At 38.0% G+C, this 22,400-nt stretch overlaps 1 pseudogene and 1 gene segment (V, D, J or C); both read left to right on the top strand.

Moving 5' to 3' along the window:
* The first annotated feature begins 3,476 nt into the window (after positions 1-3,476).
* Positions 3,477-4,058, top strand: LOC118812130. The segment is given in 2 exon segments: positions 3,477-3,560; positions 3,663-4,058. Coding segments are annotated over 2 exon segments (378 nt in total).
* Positions 4,059-16,093: 12,035 nt separating this feature from the next.
* On the top strand, positions 16,094-16,693 carry LOC118812131 (annotated as a pseudogene).
* Positions 16,694-22,400: the final 5,707 nt, after the last annotated feature.

Below are 22,400 nucleotides of genomic sequence, written 5' to 3'. Positions count from 1 at the left end.
CTTCTGCAGGTGCTGGAGTTGGAGGCTGTGAATATATATGAATATTTACTAAACTAGAATATATATTTTTATTTATTCATTTATTTGTTTATTTATTGCTTCTTCTTTTAATTAGTTGCTACTGAATGCAGAGCTGAACATCATTCTCGAACACTTTAGTCTGAAGTTTTTCATTAGAAGTTAAAAATTCATTCTTAGTTAGAATTGGAAGTTAAGGTTCACTGACTAACCAGAAACCTTGCAGAGTCAACACTGACATCTAAATACTGGAAGAAATGTTCAAAAAAACTATTAATCCTTAAAACACAAATCACTCCATCAGAATAAGACAAATAGTTCCTCTATTTCTCCAACAGACTCACAGAAAACAAGCCTACAAACACACTCAGACAATGTTTTTAGAGAAATTAATTCACTGCTATTGTCGCTTCCATTCCAGAGCAGAAAGTCTGTTTGTGTTTTGGTCTGTGATCCCAGTCATTACCTATTTCTTAGGACCATTTCAACACCTCAGGTTGCCAGATATGAAACAAATTGGCAGGCAAACACAGAGAGCTGTAGTCATGGCAGCAAGCTAACAAATAAACTCTATCCTGACCTAAAAAGACTCTGCATCCTCCTAAAAAGCTCCATGACCAGAGACGTAGTAAAACGTGAGTAAATATTGGTGATGTATTTGAAAGATGGAGACAGCTTAGAGCCCAGAAGGACTTTAAGATGGTTGCCTAGTTGGCTGATTTTCTCCTGAGCAGGTGAGCACTGAGCTCCAGCTGAGGTCAGCTAACCTTAACTAATTCATCACGGCTGCTTGTAGGAATGAGCATTTTAAGTCATTTTAACATTTGAGTACTCGGATTCATGCTCTGTGGTCCATGTGCAGCTGGGTTATCAAGGCAGATGAGGCTGAAGTTGGTCTTCTTAGTTGTGCTAGTATGTAAATGCTAGGCTAGTCAAGCTAGCATGTACCACCAATGTGCCTTAAATCTCATTTTCTCATAGTTTACACTGTTTTAGTGTGAGTCGTATTTTCACTCTGACTCTCTGAGTCGTCTTCTCACAGTGGAAGGATGGACAGAAACACCTGTGGATGTTTTCAGATCTGAAGCAGCTTGATTTTCTTCTCTCTCTCAAAGATGAAAGTTTTAAGTGCTGTTTATCTGATGGGGGCAGGGTTGTTGGTCTACCAGGTCATGCATGTTTGTTAGGAGTCCTTGTTCTCCTTATCTTTTAATCATTTTTACATTCTAGTTTTAAAAACTCCTAGTTTACACTTACTTTCCTTTCAGTCAAAAACAATACCTTTCACTTACTGCCCTTTTGACTGGAAATAAAATAAATGAACGGTGTCTCTGATTCAAACACATCAGTGATCACCAAACAGTTCATAGAAGATCAGAAAGATCTAACTGTGCTGAAGGAAGCTTAGAGCAGGAGATCAGACTCATTATCTGAACAGAGTTATTAAACACAAGCATTCACTCTTTGCTGCCCAGCACCGATCACCTTCACTCAAACCTGTACCACCAACAGTCCAATTCAAATTCCATAAATAACATTTAAATACTTGAAAAGTTCTACATGGATCTATGATGGATTTCTTCTACGTAACGACAAAATCCTCCTTGTAAATTTCCATTATTTTAATGCACAGCAAAGATGAAAAATCACAAATTGATGATTAGAGCAGTGAAATGTTGTTGTTTAAATACAGGTTAGCCTAAAATTACAAAGCACTGCTTTCAGTCTTTATTTGCATGTCAAATACCATCCAAACTTTTTGGAATTGGGTTTGTACATTCACAGCGTGTTATTAATTTCAAGTTATGTTTATTGTTCATGTTCAAGCTCCAGCTGTTTAACATTGCTAGATAACTGACCCTCTTCTTGTCTGTCCTCATTGCAGTCACAGACTAACCTGACTTTATTGGTAAATAAAGGGCCAAACATAATATTTATTGTTCATATTGAGAGAGAGATTATTAGAATTCTCATGACTGTTTATTACATCACAGTGGCTGAGTTTTGTAGATGAAGGCACTCTATTATTACAAATAAGAATGAAGGTGACTGTATTTTAAGTGGCCCTTTGTAGATGATTAATAAACTCGTAACAGAGTATCAGTAACACATCAACAACATATCAGTGAAATACTGTAGGATCTGAATACATTGAAGTAAATATCTTGAAGATGTTCTGTTTACAGCAGTACTTAAGTAGATGTATTGTTGATATGTTACATGAAGTAGAGTTAATATGTTATTTTCTTTATGCAAAACCTAACCTTACCCAAAACCTAACCCTGGCCCTAATCCTAGCCTTAATCTTAACCTTAACCTCAACCTCAACCTCACCCCTAAGCCTAATTTTAACACTCACCCTAACTTTAACCTCAACCCCAAACCTAGTTCTAACCCTCACCCTAACCTTAACCTCAACCCCAAACCTAGGCCTAACCCTCACTCTGGCCCTAATACTAACCTTGACCTTAACCTCGACCCAAAACCTAAGCCTAACCCTCACCTTGGCCCTATTACTAACCTTAACCTTAACCTCAGCCAAAAAAATAATAATTTTAACCCTCACCCTGGTCCTAATCCTAACCTCAACCTCAAACCAAAACCTAATCCTAACCCTCCCTCACCCTGGCACTAATCCTAACCTTAACCTCAACCCAAAACCTAATCCAGTGAAGCTCCAGTTACATAATGGTGTCAGTGTGTCTATACTGGCTTGTTGAGGATGTTGAGATGGTTGAGAATGTAATAATCCCAGGCTTATTACATTCTAAGGTTTATTATTCAGTAACTACAGGGACTTCATTGCAAACTGGTTGAGCTTTTCTTAGGTAATAGAAGAGTGTAATAAACTTTGGGCCTGCCGGTGGGCCCTGTCCATTTTTAAAGTGTCACTGTGTTTTATCATGTTACCCATTCTGCCCAGGTTTATTCTTTAACAGTTTCACAATTGTCTTTGGATTATTTTATTTTTTAACATTTATTCATATTTTCTATGATACAATAAACTCAAAGTTCTGTACAGATAAATCTTCTGCCCTAACTTCAGTTCTGCCATCATCTAACACAAATGAAACTGTGCAGAAGCCAACTATTATTCACAGTGTGCTCACTGTCTCTTCTGCAGGCTAAGCAGTGAACAAATCAGATGACAGTGCATCAGAATTGTTCTTTGAAAAGTAGCTGTAACTGAAAAATAACTGGTTTATTCACCTCTTTATCCTCAATGCTGCCATGATGCAGGCCTTCTTTCCCTATGTGTCTATGTGAACATCTCCTTTATCTTAATGCACAGTGAACAAGAAAAAAATCCCAAATGGATGATTTACAGAAGTGAAACTTCTGGTAAAGTTCTGTTATGAAGATATTTACATAGACAGAAGACACGTTGCTCTGAGTGCTCCATGCTTCAGTGCTCTGGGAGAGTTTATAGTGCTGTGAGTTTAACACTTCATGACTGAGAGCTGCTACAGCAACTTCTTCACCCACAGCAGCCATGACCTTAATCCCCATCTTCATCTGGACACTGATCTTCTGGACTCAAGGTCAGACTCTAAAAATACATGAATTACATTTTTTTAATATCACACTAATGAGTCTTAAATGAGAGCAATGGTACAATGTCATATCAACTTGTATTTTTCCAGAGTCCACAGGTCAGGTGACTGTAACTCAGACTCCTGCAGTGAAATCTGCTCGTCCAGGAGACACAGTCACCATCAGCTGTAGAACCAGCACTGCAGTGTATTACCACAGCTCATATGGCCACTATTTACACTGGTATCAGCAGAAACCTGGAGAAACTCCTAAACTCCTGATTAAACTTACGAATCAGCTTCAGTCTGGTTTTCCAGCTCGTTTCAGTGGCAGCGGATCTGGAACAGACTTCACTCTGACCATCAGTGGAGTCCAGCCTGAAGATGATGGAGATTATTACTGTCAGAGTCATCACAGTGGTGGTGTGTTCACACAGTGATACAGAGCCGTACAAAAACCTCCCTCAGTCACACTGTACAGAGGCTGCACTGCTGCAGTGGGACCTCCTGCAGGTGCTGGAGTTGGAGGCTGTGAATATATATGAATATTTACTAAACTAGAATTTATTCATTTATTTATTTATTTATTTATTTATTTATTTATTGATTGCTTCTTTTAATTAGTTGCTACTGAATGCAGAGCTGAACATCATTCTCAAACACTTTAGTCTGAAGTTTTTCATTAGTTAAAAGTTAAAAATTCATTCTTAGTTAGAATTGGAAGTTAAAGTTCACTGACTAACCAGAAACCTTACAGAGTCAACACTGACATCTAAATACTGGAAGAAATGTTCAAAAAACTATTATTCCTTAAACACAAATCACTCCATCAGAATAAGACAAATATTCCTCTATTCTATAGACACGGATCTTAAGATGTCTTGGCAATAATAACATCCCAAGATGTCTCAAGATGTTGGATGCATAATACGTATTTTTAAATTTTACCTACATTTTTTTTTAAATAAATCTTTTACTTCTAAATACTTTTAAGGGAATTTTAAAACGTAACATTATTTATAGCAAAAATTCTAGTAATTAATTTTTTTTCATTATTTAATTTTTTTGTTCTATGTAGGATGCATAATGGTATCACTTATTTTAACATATGTAATGTATATTATTTTATAAACATACAAACATTACATACATTAGTACATACCACATTCATACATTTCAGAACAAATTTAACAACAAAAGTAATAATAATAATAATAATAATAATAATATTTATAGGCACATGGTTCCCAGTCTGTAATTTTCTCTACAATAAGCCATTTTATATGAAACCACTAAATGACATCGCAATGACAGAATCAAGGGTACAAAAATGTGGAATTCGCCTTTGAATGTTTCTGTGGCATTAGAAAAGCTTATGGAATCAGTGAAAATTTATTTGTGAGTTCAGATCATGCCTTCAACATGGTGGTAGTATGAGGGAAGACTCTTACGCAACTATTTTGTAATACAGCATTGCTGCAAAATTTAAAAATCGAATTCAGTTCTTTTAAATACCTTTTTATAGTAATTAACCCTTAATGTTTTAAAAATGTGTTAAAAATACATATTTTTACAATTACTATTTTACAGTTGCTTCATTTTTTAATGAAGGTATCATTTTATCAACTTTTAAAATAATAATAATAAGAAGGAGAACAAAGAACTATAATGAGTATGCATAAATTACAGTAATGTAATTTAAAGGGGTATGGAAAATCACTCTTTTACAGTTTTGTATTTCCTTGTTAACCTGTTAAATTAATTAATTAATTAATTAATTCAAAATACTTCTACATGCAAATAATTTACTCTGCAATCCAAAGCATAGCCCATGAAAAAGCACCCACATAGCTTTCAAAAAATATAGATTACAGTTATTGTTTATTGTTTTTACAACTGTGTATATGCAGAGTACAATAGCGTCATCACACTTGATATGTTCTACAGACGGGGAAAAACATGTTAACTGACTTTGTGTAGAAATTTGAAATATACTGCAATAAATACACAGTTCCGACCAATGAATCTGATTTTAAGGTCTGCTGTTATTCCGTATATAAGTTATGCTGAAGTTATTAGCAATATAGTACTATGAACAATTATAAATGATGGGAAACAATTTTAAGACAAATTCATATGGACTAAAAAGAAAAACTGACCAACAGAGTAATAAAGAGGTCTGAACCCCAGCAGCACTCCTAACATAGCTGAGCCAGATAATGATCAGCTGTCAAACAATTAATACCAGACTCAGATGTGCTGGGAGATGGAATAGAGCCAAGCTGTGGACATTTTATGTGGACATACGTGGACACAGGAAACAGGACACAGATAACTCGATGTGCATATGTCCATGCCATAATGCCTGAACACTAATATTACTGATATCACACTGCTGATGCTGTTACCGATCTCCCCTTTAAGAGTTAAATCCGTGATGAGTGAGAGAGCTGTCAGATTCACAGCCCATCACTTCTTCCTCTGTTTTTTCTCAGTGTTGGTCTTCTTTGTCAGAGATATGAAGAAAAAACGCATCTGTTAAAAAATCAATTTTAAGACAATAAATTTGAAATTACTTTTGGATCTGCATACACAAGCAGGCTGAATTTAAAGGGGACCTAATATGCTAATTTCCAATGTTCATAAATTTATTTTTGGGGTCTACTATAATACATTTACATGCTTCAGTGTTCCAGAAACACATTATTTTTCTCATACTGTAAATCTCTACTCACCCTCTGTCTGAAACGCTCTGTTAGAGCTCCTGTATCTTTAAGCCCCTCCTTCCTGAGCCCAGTACGCTCTGATTAGTCAGCTCGTGAGGGCATGCCAAGCTCGCTGGTAGGTGGGCAATAAGGATTGTGTTATGGGATTACATCATCTTGTAACAAAGGAAAGGGCTGGGGAACTCCAGCCCTCAGGCAGCTGAGAAAAGTGGTTTCTGTGGGAAAGAGTTTCTCCCTCTGGCATATACTTTGTATCTTACATGCACAAAAAGCTACGTAGCACAATAAATGAAAGGGAAAGCATTATATGTTCCCTTTATAAGTAGAATATAATGTACAGTATACATACGTTCACTCATCTAAAATCAACTCAGGCATTTAGTACACAAAGAAATGTGACAAGGCTTTAAATAATATCTATGCATGAACTACGTGGCACCCAGCTCACCCACATAGCTGATGTTCAGACAATGATGTTCAGTGTAATGAAAGAAGCAAAAGGATGAGGCCACTTGGGTAAGAGCTCAGTTGAGTGTTGAGAGAGATATGGACTGCCACCATACTGGATGAGGCCCAAAGAGAGGATGTTCCTTTGGAGGGATTGAAAAGAACAAAGTTGATTAGATAATGCACAATTCTATTGTTTTCATCCTCTAACACGCCTCAGTCAACACGTGACAGAAATGATCATTTGCTGTTGAGGCAGGTGTGAGCTTAGTACTGATATCTGTATCTGTTAAAAGCTGTGTTAAAGGAAAATTACTCAATTTTTAAGCACAATTTCATCATTAAGATGCAAAAAAGTAGTTTGATACAAAATGTTCCATTGTGGAAAAACTTACAGAGTCAGAGTTGTTCATAGTGGCAGTGACAAGAACCAGACGTTTGAAGAGTTCAATGCCTCTAATCTCTCTCACAGAGAATTATTACATGAAATGATTATTAATAAGAGCTAAACAGCATGTTTACCACATGCTGTATGCTATAAATTGTAGGGCTCTGAGACTTGCAGTATTACACATTAAAGCACCATGAAGAAGTAAATTCATAAATATTGATACAGTGTTTTTGATATTGCCATATCGATATTTTTGAACACAGCTGTAATGGCAAATAACAAATTAATAAATCGAATGAATAAAGTGCAGATATTTGAGTACTGTAACCCTGCTTTACCTAAACATTCTGCTCTTCTGTATTACAATAAATACTTCATGAAATATATTTGTTTGAAATACCCACCAAATCTAAACATCTGTCTGATATTCATATAGTTTTATTTAAAAAATTAAAACTTGAGTCTCACCAGTTGCTCAGCTTCAAATGATTTCTGATGAGAAACATCTAAAACAAAACAGACGCATGAGGTAAATGCAGCAAAACAATAATAACAGCAAAGCATAACAATGAAAAACACAAAACAAACTGGTCATTATATATTACTAATAAATGTAAAACATAGATTATTAATATAAAGGACAAATAATACATTTTAAAAATACTCTAGAAAGTACAAATCCACCAAGGTGTTAATAGAGTAAATGTAACTGAGCAAATTAAAATTATTAGTGCCCCTCTCTGAACTACACAAACTGACAGACCATGTTCAGTTTCATTGTTGTATTGTTCAGTGTGCTAACCTTGCTGCACTGCATCTTACATTTAATTCTGAGGCAGCCTTTCATTTGTTCCAGCTACCTAAATGCTTCAACTGACTGATTCTGCTGCACACTAGCATAACATCTCACCTGTCCATCCTTCAAACCTTATGAGCTTCCATGGCTGCACTGCTGAGATGAGAAAGCTGTACAGAGCTGAAGCTGGGTGGTATGTTTACAGTGCACTGCTGGGTGAGACAGCTGTACAGAGCTGAAGCTGGGCGGTATGGTTACAGTGCACTGCTGGGTGAGACAGCTGTACAGAGCTGAAGCTGGGCGGTACGTTTACAGTGCGCTGCTGGGTGAGACAGCTGTACAGAGCTGAAGCTGGGCGGTATGGTTACAGTGCGCTGCTGGGTGAGACAGCTGTACAGAGCTGAAGCTGGGCGGTATGGTTACATTGCACTGCTGGGAGCGGGTGCTAAGCGACATCTGACGCAGCTGCGAGGCATAAACAGACAAACCGCTTAGCCGCTAGCTAGCTAGCTAAATACGCTAACCTAACGCTGGTGTCTTCACTCGGCAGATCGACCCAGAAATATAACTAGAAAAAAAGTGTACTCCAGCTGACCGTTAGTGAGGCTGATTATCTCATTTTGTCACTACTCACCTTTTAAAAGCAGATTCTGACCGTTTCAGTCTTTTGTTTGTCCTCCCATAGATCTGTTTTTCTGGTTCGCACCTCTGCTGTACTGAATAAACTGTGCTGTTTTGCTTTTGTTTGTTTGTTTGTTTGTTTGTTTAATCTAGACACAGAGTAGAAAACTGCAAACCCTTGAAATACATGAGACAACTGTACAGCATTATCATACAAAGCATCACTGGAGGCCATGTCTTATTATACTAAAGTCAAAGTATGAAGTTGGACGTTTAAACTAGAATCTGTTTATTATGTAATTTTACGTGGTGAAACAATATCGGTCTTTATATTACTACTCAAATACATTTGTTTATTATTGTTTGTGTTTTCCAAATACCTGGAGATAATAATTTTGAAAGTTATACATGGTATATAAAAAAGTTTGTTCTCCCTTTCTGTTGGGCCAAATTAAAAGTCCTAATGGTCTAACTTTGGGCAGCCCTGATCTACTTAAGAAAATAAACAGAAGTGTAGATGTTGAAGAGACTGAACCGAGTGCTTTTTTTTCTAAGTTTTGGTGGTATGGGATCTCTAAAGTACTCATGTTAGCTGTTAAGTACATTTACTTCCTATTAGTTCAAAGTTGTTTTATCTTGGTTCCTAGATTGTTGTCTCTGGTTACTATTGTACATTTGAAAATAGATCAGTGTTGTGCAAAAGGCTGTGGCTGACTGTGATTGTAACATTTACCAATGGGGATAAATTAAAAGTTATTCTACCATGAGTTTAAACATTTTAAGGTAAGGTAAATCGTTTAAGGATTTTTTGTTGTTGTTGTTGTTGTTGTTGTTGTTTTGCTACTGAAAACACATTTCTGCAATAATCAAAAAACAAAACATACAAAAAAAAAAGAATCACAAAAGTACAGCAAGAAAAAACTTAGTGAATGTTCTTTTAGTAATATCACACAAAAACCATAACATTACAGCAGGCTGTTTCTTGAGGACATACTTATATTCTCTCTTATATAGTTATATTCTCATTATATTTTACATTAGGCAGTGCTGTGGTAATCCTGGTAATCCTCAATTGTAATTTTGTATTGTAAGTTTGGCAGTACCACAGGAATACCACACTCATACCACAGGACTTTTTGTAATGGACCACTCTTTGGACTCAACTGAACTGTCTTAAGACACAACATCTCTATGTCTTAAGACAAAGTGATGTCTTAAGTCATGCCTCATCTTAAAGACACACTAAATAATTACTTCTTTGTCTTAAGACGTTAACTTTCATGTCTCAAGACAAAGACCGTGTCTTCACTCGTATGTCTTAAGATGTTCTTGAGATGTCTTGGCATAAGAAAATGTCTCAAGACATCTTTTAAATACTGTCAAGACATCTTAAGACACAGTGACAGCTGGGTATGCAGACAATGTTTTTTAGAGGAATTAACTCACTGCTATTGTCGCTTCCCTTCACAGTGATAGACAGAGTGTAGAAAAGTGCCAAACTCATCAAAAAAAGGCCATTTATTTACTGAACATTATGAGATCGCCCCCTGGTGGTTGTGCAGAAGAACCTCACACTGGTTTGATAAGGGATTAGTTTAGTTCAGTGATTGTAAAGAGAGCTTATCAGCCAAGATTTGACTGAAATACTAAATCTTACCTTCAGGCCAGTGTAAGACTCTGGAAAGATGTAAATAATTCAGGAATAGGAAATTAGGAAGGAATAGTAACTAGTTATTAATCAAATTCGTTTTATGAGTATATAAATACTTTAAAGAAACAATATGTAATATATGTTCTGTACTAAATCATAAAATGACCATTAAATGTCATCAGAGATTAAGAAAACATGCTAAATTGAATTCCTGGCTTCTCCGACAACAGAGCTACAGCCAATTTCCATTCCGGAGTGGAAGGTCTGTTTGTGTTTTGGTCTGTGATCCCAGTCATTACCTATTTCTTAGTAACCATTTCAACACCTCTGGTTGCCAGATATGAAATAAACTAGCAGGCAGACACAGAGAGCTGTAGCCATGGAAGCAAGCTAACGAATAAACTCTATCCTGACCAAAAAAGACTCAGAGTCCTCCTAAAAAGCTCCATGACCAGAGACGTAGTAAAACGTGAGTAAATATTGGTGATGTATTTGAAAGATGGAGACAGCTTAGAGCCCAGAAGGACTTTAAGACGGTTGCCTAGTTGGCTGATTTTCTCCTGAGCAGGTGAGCATTGAGCTCCAGCTGAGATCAGCTAACCTTAACTAATTCATCACGGCTGCTTGTAGGAATGAGCATTTTAAGTCATTTTAACATTTGAGTACTCGGATTCATGCTCTGTGGTCCATGTGCAGCTGGGTTATCAAGGCAGATGAGGCTGAAGTTGGCCTTCTTAGTTGTGCTAGCATGTTTTAGTGTGAGTCGTATTTTCACTCTGACTCTCTGAGTCGTCTTCTCACAGTGAAAGGATGGACAGAAACACCTGTGGATGTTTTCGGATCTGAAGCAGCTTGATTTTCTTCTCTCTCTCAAAGATGAAAGTTTTAAGTGCTGTTTATCTGATGGGGGCAGGGTTGTTGGTCTACCAGGTCATGCATGGTTGTTAGGAGTCCATGTTCTCCTTATCTTTTAATCATTCTTACATTCTAGTTTTAAAAACTCCTATTTTACACTTACTTTCCTTTCACTCAAAAACAATACCTTTCACTTACTGCCCATTTGACTTTTACTGCCCTAGATCCAACTGTGCTGAAGGAAGCTTAGAGCAGGAGATCAGACTCATTATCTGAACAGAGTTATTAAACACAAGCATTCACTCTCTGCTGCCCAGCACTGATCACCTTCACTCAAACCTGTACCACCAACAGTCCAATTCAAATTCCATAAATAACATTTAAATACTTGAAAAGTTCTACATGGATCTATGATGGATTTCTTCTACGTAACGACAAAATCCTCCTTGTATATTTCCATCATTTTAATGCACAGCAAAGATGAAAAATCACAAATTGATGATCAGTGAAATGTTGTTTAAATACAGGTTAGCCTAAAATTACAAAGCACTGCTTTCAGTCTTTATTTGCATGTCAAATACCATCCAAACTTTTTGGAATTGGGTTTGTACATTCACAGCGTGTTATTAATTTCAAGTTATGTTTATTGTTCATGTTCAAGCTCCAGCTGTTTATCATTGCTAGATAACTGACCCTCTTCTTGTCTGTCCTCATTGCAGTCACAGACTAATCTGACTTTATTGGTAAATAAAGGGCCAAACATAATGTTTATTGTTCATATTGAGAGAAAGATTATTAGAATTCTCATGACTGTTTATTACATCACAGTGGCTGAGTTTTGTAGATGAAGGCACTCTATTATTACAAATAAGAATGAAGGTGACTGTATTTTAAGTGGCCCTTTGTAGATGATTAATAAACTCGTAACAGAGTATTAGTAACACATCAACAACATATCAGTGAAATACTGTAGGATCTGAATACATTGAATTAAATATCTTGAAGATGTTCTGTTTACAGCAGTACTTAAGTAGATGTATTGTTGATATGTTACATGAAGTAGAGTTAATATGTTATTTTCATTATGCAAAACCTAACCTTACCCAAAACCTAACCCTGGCCCTAATCCTAGCCTTAATCTTAACCTTAACCTCAACCTCAACCTCAACCTCACCTAATACTAAGCCTAATTTTAACACTCACCCTAACTTTAACCTCAACCCCAAACCTAGTTCTAACCCTAACCCTAACCTTAACCTCAACCCCAAACCTAGTCCTAACCCTCACTCTGGCCCTAATACTAACCGTGACCTTAACCTCGACCCAAAACCTAAGCCTAACCCTCACCTTGGCCCTATTACTAACCTTAACCTTAACCTCAGCCAAAAAAAATAATAATTTTAACCCTCACCCTGGTCCTAATCCTAACCTTAAATTCAAACCAAAATCTAATCCTAACCCTCCCTCACCCTGGCACTAATCCTAACCTTAACCTCAACCCAAAACCTAATCCAGTGAAGCTCCAGTTACATAATGGTGTCAGTGTGTCTATAATGGCTTGTTGAGGATGTTGAGATGGTTGAGAATGTAATAATCCCATGTTTATTACATTCTAAGGCTTATTATTCAGTAACTACAGGGACTTCATTGCAAACTGGCTGAGATTTTCTTGGGTAATAGAAGAGTGTAATAAACTTTGGGCCTGCCGGTGGGCCCTGTCCATTTTTAAAGTGTTACTGTGTTTTATCATGTTACCCATTCTGCCCATGTTTATTCTTTAACAGTTTCACAATTGTCTTTGGATTATTTTATTTTTTAACATTTATTCATATTTTCTATGATACAATAAACTCAAAGTTCTGTACAGATAAATCTTCTGCCCTAATTTCAGTTCTGCCATCATCTAAAACAAATGAAACTGTGCAGAAGCCAACTATTATTCACAGTGTGCTCACTGTGTCTTCTGCAGGTTAAGTGGTGAACAAATCAGATGACAGTGCATCAGAATTGCTCTTTGAAAAGTAGCTGTAACTGAAAAATAACTGGTTTATTCACCTCTTTATCCTCAATGCTGCCATGATGCAGGGCATCTTTCCCTATGTGTCTATGTGAACATCTCCTTTATCTTAATGCACAGTGAACAAGAAAAAAATCCCAAATGGATGATTTACAGAAGTGAAATTTGTGGTAAAGTTCTGTTATGAAGATATTTACATAGACAGAAGACACGTTGCACTGAGTGCTCCATGCTTCAGTGCTCTGGGAGAGTTTATAGTGCTGTGAGTTTAACACTTCATGACTGAGAGCTGCTACAGCAACTTCGTCACCCACAGCAGCCATGACCTTAATCCCCATCTTCATCTGGACACTGATCTTCTGGACTCAAGGTCAGACTCTAAAAATACATGAATTACATTTTTTAATATCACACTAATGAGTCTTAAATGAGAGCAATGGTACAATGTCATATCAACTTGTATTTTTCCAGAGTCCACAGGTCAGGTGACTGTAACTCAGACTCCTGCAGTGAAATCTGCTCTTCCAGGAGACACAGTCACCATCAGCTGTAGAACCAGCACTGCAGTGTATTACCACAGCTCATATGGTCACTGCTTACACTGGTATCAGCAGAAACCTGGAGAAACTCCTAAACTCCTGATTAAATATGCGAATCAGCTTCAGTCTGGTTTTCCAGCTCGTTTCAGTGGCAGCGGATCTGGAACAGACTTCACTCTGACCATCAGTGGAGTCCAGTCTGAAGATGCAGGAGATTATTACTGTCAGGGTGCATTTTCTGTCAGTGGTAGCTGGTTGTGCACACAGTGATACAGAGCCGTACAAAAACCTCCCTCAGTCACACTGTACAGAGGCTGCACTGCTGCAGGGGGACCTACTGCAGGTGCTGAAACAGCACAATCACAGATATTATTCATACATGTAGAGAAACAACCTTTATTCTGTTTGAGGGTTTTGTTAATATTCAGTAACAATAGAAATAATGGTCAGTTTGCAGTTAAGCGATAAAGCATATCTAAGAGATGAAGAAATGTAAAAGTAAAAGTAAAACACAAGAAATATGCAGCATATGGCCCCGTTTAAGCCTGTTGGTCAGCCACAGCTGCACTGTTTCAGCAGCTCTAGGTGCTTTGTAAATGAGGATGTTCATGTTTTAAGCATTTTTACACACTGTCATGGTGGTTAGTTGAGCTGTTACCCTGTTGGCAAACAAACTGGGGAAAGCTCGATTGTAGCGTCAAATAAACCACAGTTTAAAGAACAGAACTCTTCTTTTCAGCTAAGTCCTGTGGTGTTTAGGCTTGAGCATAGGTGCATATTTCGTTTCTCTGTTGGGGGACAATAAGCAGAAAAAATTCTCAAGAGTGATTTCTGAAGGGGACACCAAAGGAGGTCTGGAGCACAGTTAAATAGGGCGATATGTCTTTATGTCCGCCATGTTGGAGCGGTCAAGATCTGCTTGTAACAAATACACGTGCACTCAGATATGACGAGTTCTCATGATTAAATTGGCCATAACTTCCTTATTATAAACTGATTTTAACTACATTTGTTTTGTTATTATCCTCAGACATTTCTGCACGTTGTTGATTGTATAAATGTATGATTTATTATCTGCATATCCATATATGTGTGAATCACTTTGAATTTTCAAGTATATAGTAATGTGACAAACCCTACACCAACCACACGGTATCTATACACAGTATCTATACATTATCACCATATCTATTAGCATCACACAAACAGGAGTGTGGATCTCTGCTTTCGCTCTGTTATAAAATCCTATCCCATTTTCTGAGTTCAATATTTTTGAAACAGTATAATTTAGGACAGTATCTTTCTAAACCTGCTGCTCCATAATGGTACTGAATGCAGTCCAGCAGCGATGTTGACCACCCCAAAACGATTGGTGCTGTTGACGTGCCTGGCTGAATGCAATGTGGTATCTGTGAATGTATACCTATGGGTCGTGGGTGATAGGCAGTGGACCAAACCACTGTGAGGCATATGACGGGGGTGCAATCTTTCAAAACTTCGAAATGAATTGTTTTGCATCTATAATTAGCAAGAGTTTGTAGTCTGTCTGTGGAAATTTGTGCAAATTTAATCAAAACAGCATTTGTGAGGTCAAAAACTTATGTTGGATGAGAAGCCTTGGCCCGAAATGATCATATTTCTTGCTTTTTCATATTTTATATATAATTATTTCATATTTCTCATTGTTGGGCAAATACTTAAAATATTGATTAGAAATATATAAAAATACCTCTTGGTGTGTAGTCTAAATATATACAGTTAGCTCCATAATTTCAGTTTTCCTTGCCTCTCTCACCCGTGGCTTGTTCATTTAGGGCTTTAAAAAGCACTAAATGAATAACTTTTGAATATATAATCTTGAAATTGAAGAATAAAGATTCTCACCCTGAAGAAGAGTGAGTCCCATCCTCACCTAAACAGGCCAGACTCAGGTTTCATTCTGAACCAGCTTTGTTGTATTCATAAAGAAGTTTCAACTTATTAGTTTCCAGGTTTTAAGTAGCATCAGCCATTCATAATTTTAATAAAGCATAACTGGTTATGCCTTCTTCATAGCAAGGATGATAATACACCTTTTAAATGTTGCCTACATACACTGATTGACTATTTCTTTCTAAATAAAGTTCTGTAAGAACGGTTTTCCCTTTATTACTGTGTGGACAGATTTGTATGGGTAATAAGTAAGAAGTAAAATAATCCCATTACATTTTGAAAGAAGTATTTAGAAATTGGCAATGGGTTACATTTTTGAGTAAAAACCCAGACGAGGTCGGACTGTTAGGGATAAGAATATAATAACATAACAACACTTCACTTTCTTGAACTTAAGCTGATTGGACTAATTTACAGAAGTGAAATTTGTGGTGAAGTTCTGTTATGAAGATATTTGCATAGACAGAAGACACGTTGCACTGAGTGCTCCATGCTTCAGTGCTCTGGGAGAGTTTATAGTGCTGTGAGTTTAACACTTCATGACTGAGAGCTGCTACAGCAACTTCTTCACCCACAGCAGCCATGACTTTAATCCCCATCTTCATCTGGACACTGATCTTCTGGACTCAAGGTCAGATAATGTTTCAGAAACTTAAATAATAATTATAAATCATCCATATGAGTCTTAAATGTGAGTGTTGGTTCAATTCTATTTCCACTGTGTTTTTTATTTCCAGAGTCCACAGGTCAGGTGACTGTAACTCAGACTCCTGCAGTGAAATCTGCTCTTCCAGGAGACACAGTCACCATCAGCTGTAGGATCAGTCAGGCAGTGCATTACTACAGCTCAAATGGTCACTACTTACATTTGGTATCAGCAGAAACCTGGAGAAGCTCCTAAACTCCTGATTAAATATGCGAATCAGCTTCAGTCTGGTTTTCCAGCTCGTTTCCGTGGCAGCGGATCTGGAACAGCCTTCACTCTGACCATCAGTGGAGTCCAGCCTGAAGATGATGGAGATTATTACTGTCAGAGTGTTCACTGTCCTAGTAGCTGCACGCGCACACAGTGATACAGGGCCGTACAAAAACCTCTGCACAGGGACCTACAGCAGGTGCTGAAACAGTGTGTTTACCAACTCTGTGGAGGAAAGAAAACACCACAGACTCACTGACAACAAATAGATAGAAATATATAAATGATTTTATTCACAATAGCATTAAAACAGAACATCATGTGGATTTTTAAGAGAGGTGTTAAAACTGTCAATGCATTAATGTTGTACTAAATACTCTTATTCCACTACTTTCAAAGCATGAAACTAAGCTTCTTGCTCTGAAAGGCTTATCTATAGCAATGCAACAGCTTGTTTCTAGCATTTAACTCGAAAAACAATCATTTCTTTCCTACTCAAACTAATAAAAACTGTGACGGAAGCACAGATACCCAGTTTAAATTCTCATTGAGAGGTGAGATTCTCAGAGCTGTGATGATTTTAAAGTGTAGTTTACATCAGACAGTCTGTATAGTTGTATGAAACAAAGTGTCAACATCTGAAATCTCAAATCTCTTCTGAAATGCATGTCTCACACCTCAAACTACAGAGTCCAGCTACTAACAACATACTTTCCACTGAATTCTTATTTTTAAAAATATTGTAGTCAATTAGTCGAGTACTTTTTTGAATGGCTAGTGAAAAACAGATTGGGACTTGATGTCAGAGCAGAAGTTACACAATGCAGACCAGCCCACCCCAAACTCTGTATTTACATCATCTTCATTTATTACTCTGTTTCATTATTTCTATGCTGCACTGAGATAACCAAAGTGGCCAGCTAGAGATAAAATGAAACCTGGTGAAAGGTTGTCTTAAATATGACGCACTCATGACAGTCAATGTGCTACAAACGAATGTGCCGCTAGTTAAGTCCAGCATTTCTCATTGCCCACCTGCTCGGATGTGTCCTCATCCTCTATAAGTAACTCTTTGATTCTTGTCTTCTCAGTGCCACCTTGTTTATTTCTGCAGTTCTTGCTGCTGCACATGATTCATATATGAAAATCGCTACACTGGAAATGCAAAAACAGTAATGGACTCTGTAGAGCTCCACGTTTTGTGTCAGCCAGGTGTAGACTCACACCGTCAGGCTGAATTTGATACACTAGCCTCTAAGGCTAATGATATATACATCTACATATATTCGGCACTGTGCAAAAGTCAGAGACCAACCTTCATTTATTTAAAGGGGACCTATTATGCTCATTTTCAGTGTTCATAATTTTATTTTTGGGCTCTGCTAGAATATATTTACATGTTCCAGTGTTCCAAAAACACATTATTTTTCTCATACTGTCCAGCTCTTTTTACCCACTGTCTGAAATGCTCTGTTAGAGCTCCTGTATCTTTAAGCCCCACCTCCTGATGAGTCCAGTGCGCTCTGATTGGTCAGCTTGCCCACTCTGTTCTTACTGGTCAACTGCCAGAGTGGCACCCTGCTACAAGTTCTGCCTCTACACCAGGGGTGCCCAATCCTGGTCCTGGAGATCTACCACCCTGCACAGCTTAGTTCTACCTCTAATCTTACATACCTGATTTAATTGATTAATGAAGGCCTTGAGGAGCATCTGAATATTAGAGCCAGGTGTGTGGGATCTGAACTCACCAGGTGTGTAGATCTCCTGGACCAGGACTGAGCACCACTGGTCTACACCGGTGTGGCTGTTCTCTAAAAAGGTGTGGAAAAATGCCCCAGCAAATTTCTTTGAAAAATACTGAAAGCAAGTCACCTGAAAGCAGGGCTGCTGGAACCACAGTAGCAAGAGGGTATTTGACCCACCACTTCTCGAAGTACTAATTTTTGAATTCAGGACGCCCACATAAAAACCTCCACTTTCCCTAAACTGCATGAAGTGCTGACCAGCACGAACAGAAAGAGTGAAACTGAGCAGCAGAGCAAATCAGAGCGGTGATTGGTTGGTGCGAACCGGTCAAAAAGTTTTCCTCAGTTCGATTTTGACATGTGACTCCACCTGAATTCAGGTCCACACCAAACAACTGAACGATGCTAATTCACAAGAGAATTCAACACGTTTTTTCCAGAGCACATTTTTGCTGTACTGTCTGCTGCTTTCACTCTTTACAAATACTCATTTCCTTCCAGTGTTGTGAGCAGCTGTAAAGAACAAGACACAAACAATAAAAAATGATATGCCTTGATTTTGGCACATGGACTGTGGAGCATGTTTTTGGCCAAGCATCAGCGACCTGATAAGTTAAATTTAAATTGGTATTCACAAAGATGATAAGTGTTCTCTATTTTCTGTTTTTGTGTTTTCATGGTGGTGAATGTGAGAGTAACAGAGCACTTACAATCCTGCAAAACTTATGATCAATAAACAAACACCCACGTGTGTAATTTGGTCCACTTTAGCTTTTACAGTCCACCATCCGAGCCAAATGAAAGAGACACAATATCACAAAAAACAAAACAAACAAACAAAAAAAAATAAAAAACTGTGGTGAGTCTTTAGAAAATGAAATGGGTATGAAAACAGCCTGATGTTCTTCAGAGATGGTAGCTAACATATACTGCTATCTGAGGCTGGAGCTACTGAAGCAGCATCAAAACAAACACTGACACTGTTCACGCTCAGGTTCAGAGGTGTCTACTTAAGTACTGAGTATTGCAGTGGAACTTTCTCAGCATAGGAACTGAAGATTGTGCCACTCTGTTCTTCTCTTTTTGCGATTCTTCTGGCCTAAAGTACAAAGCTCCAAAGTGAGAGATGTAACTAATCACAAAGCAGTGCAAATATTGGCATTATCAAAACAAACTGAAATTAAACACAAAAATGGAATTAGTAACTAAATACGAATGGCTAAAATGTAACAGAGTAAAAGATTCCTTTACTCACTTTGGTAGAAGTAAAAATAATATGATTTGAAAATACTCTGGAAAGTTAAAATCAATCACTATTTTACTGAAGTACATGTACTTACTTGTAAATGTAACTAGTTACTACCCACCTCTGAATAGGTTTATAAAGACATATCATTAGCATGACATGAAAGGCAATTTTAGTCAGTGGCCTGATTGCATTTCGTCACTCAGCCATCTGCTTTTTTTTTATTATTATTATTTTTGAAACAATGTTTGGCCCCACCCCTTTTGGAGGTGTGGCGCCACCCCTGCCTAAAAGTTCCAAATAACATTTAAATGTTTGTGCGGCTTGAAAGCCACCAGACCGGTTGTTAAAAAGTATTTTTCTAATCTAATCCAAGAAATTAAACATGTTTTATTATTATTTATCATGGTTTAACAATCAAGTTCCACCCAACGTCCGACATCTCACACACTCCTTAAACATTTTCTTTATCTTAATGCACAGAGAAGACGAAACTATCCCATATGAGTGATTTACAGAAGTGAAATTTGTGGTAAAGTTCTGTTATGAAGATATTTACATAGGCAGGAGACACGTTACACTGAGTGCTCCATGCTTCAGTGCTCTGGGAGAGTTTATAGTGCTGTGAGTTTAACACTTCATGACTGAGAGCTGCTTCAGCAACTTCTTCACCCACAGCAGCCATGACTTTAATCCCCATCCTCATCTGGACACTGATCTTCTGGACTCGAGGTCAGACACTGTTACAGAAATGTCAAAAATAATATTGCGAGTGATGGTTCAGTTTTATTTCCCTTTTCCCTTTTTTACAGAGTCCACAGGTCAGGTGACTGTAACTCAGACTCCTGCAGTGAAATCTGCTCTTCCAGGAGACACAGTCACCATCAGCTGTAGAACCAGCCCTGCAGTGTACTATCACAGCTCATATGGCCACTACTTATTTTGGTATCAGCAGAAACCTGGAGAAACGAAACCACTGATTAAATATGCGAATCAGCTTCAGTCTGGTTTTCCAGCTCGTTTCAGTGGCAGCGGATCTGGAACAGCCTTCACTCTGACCATCAGTGGAGTCCAGTCTGAAGATGATGGAGATTATTACTGTAAGAGTCACCACAGCGGTACTGGGTTCTCACAGTGATACAGAGCTGTACAAAAACCTCCCTCAGTCAGACTGTGTAGAGGCACTGCTGCAGTGGGACCCCCTGCAGCTGCATAGACAAACACTACCGGTAGAATTGGTTATACTGAAGAGATCAATGACTTTAAACGGGGTACTATCATAGGATGCCACATTGGCCACAAGTCAGTTTAAGAAATTTCTGTCCTGCTAGATCTGCCCTTGTCAACTATAAGTGGCATTATTGTGAAATGGAAACGTCTAGGAGCAACAACAGCTCAACTACAAAGCCGTATACCACACAAATTCACAGAGCAGGGCAACTGAGTGCTGAAGCGTGTAGTAAGTAAAAACTGTCAAACTGTCCCTAAAAATAACATCAGAATAAGAATTGTGTATCAGGAGCTTCATGAAATGCCATGGTCAAGCAGATGCACACAAGCCTAAGATCACTTTGCGCAATGCTAAGTGTTGGCTGGAGTGGTGTAAAGCACACATCCACTGAATTATAGAGCAGTGGAAATGTTTTATGTGGGGTGATAAATCACGCTTCACTATCTGGCATTCTGATGGACGAATCTGCATTTGGTGGACGCCAGGAGAATGCTTGTGGTCATATGTTCCAAGAACATTTTGAAGAATTCAGCTGTAATGGTCTTAACAAGCTTCCTGCCTTGATGTCGTCCTCTTGATCAGTGTTTCTTAATCCTGCTCTTGCTAGCCGTTTCAATTATTCCTTGACACAACACATCTGATCCAGCTTATCAACTGATTATCCAGCTCTTCATGAACTGGATCAGATGTGAAATGGGGAATAGTTGAACCTATGCAGTGCTTTGGAGCCACAACAGCTGGATTAAGAAACACTGGTCTAGATCAATCACATGCATCATTGATTGAGTACCATTTAGGTTGTATCTGGATGTACTTCCAGTGACTGAAGAGCCTTAACTGAATTTTATTAATTCAGCCCTCAGCCTGGGCTGCATCCCAAACTTATTTAAGTTAGCCATTGCCAAACAATTCCTTAAGAAACCACACCTTGATCTTTCTGATCTCTTTAATTATTGTCCCATCTCCAGCATTCTTGTTCTATCTAAAATTGTATAGAAAGTTGTTGCCCAACAACTCTGCTCTTCTTTACAACAAGCAAGAATTATTTCAGTTTGACTTTTGTAAACATCATAGTAAACATTGAGCACTGGCTAAGGTGGTCAATGATTTTCTGGCTGCCTCAGACTGTGGAAATGTCTCTCTTTTGGTCTCAGTGGTCATGACACGCACAGGACCACCACAAGCAGGTATTATTTGGCTGGTGGATCATTCTAAGCACTGCAGTGACACTGTTGTGGTGGTGGTGTGTTAGTGTGTTGTGCTGGTCTGAGTAGATCAGACACAGCAGTGCTGCTGGAGTTTTTAAACAGCTCAGTGTCACTGCTGGACTGAGAATAGTCCACCAACCAAAAATATCCAGCCAACAGTGTCCTCTGACCACTGATGAAGGACTAGAGGATGACCAACACAAACTGTGCAGCAACAGATGAGCTATCGTCTCTGACTTTACATTGAGTGAGTGGACACAGTATTTACACTGAGAGCTCCATGCTTCAGTGTTCTGGGAGAGTTTATAGTGCTGTGAGTTTAACACTTTATGACTGAGAGCTGCTACAGCAACTTCTTCACCCACAGCAGCCATAACCTTGTCTGTCTTCCATAAAGCCTTAAATTAATAATCCATATGAACCTTCGATGTGAGCAGTAGTTACATTTTATTTCTGTTTGTTTGTTTCAAGGCTCCGCTGGTCAGGTGACTGTAACTCAGACTCCTGCAGTGAAATCTGCTTTTCCAA

The sequence above is a fragment of the Colossoma macropomum genome, unplaced genomic scaffold, assembly GCF_904425465.1.
Source record: "Colossoma macropomum unplaced genomic scaffold, Colossoma_macropomum, whole genome shotgun sequence".
Classification (NCBI taxonomy): domain Eukaryota; kingdom Metazoa; phylum Chordata; class Actinopteri; order Characiformes; family Serrasalmidae; genus Colossoma; species Colossoma macropomum.
The sequence above is the reverse complement of the archived record's forward strand: the minus strand, read 5'-3'. Positions and strand labels throughout refer to the sequence as shown.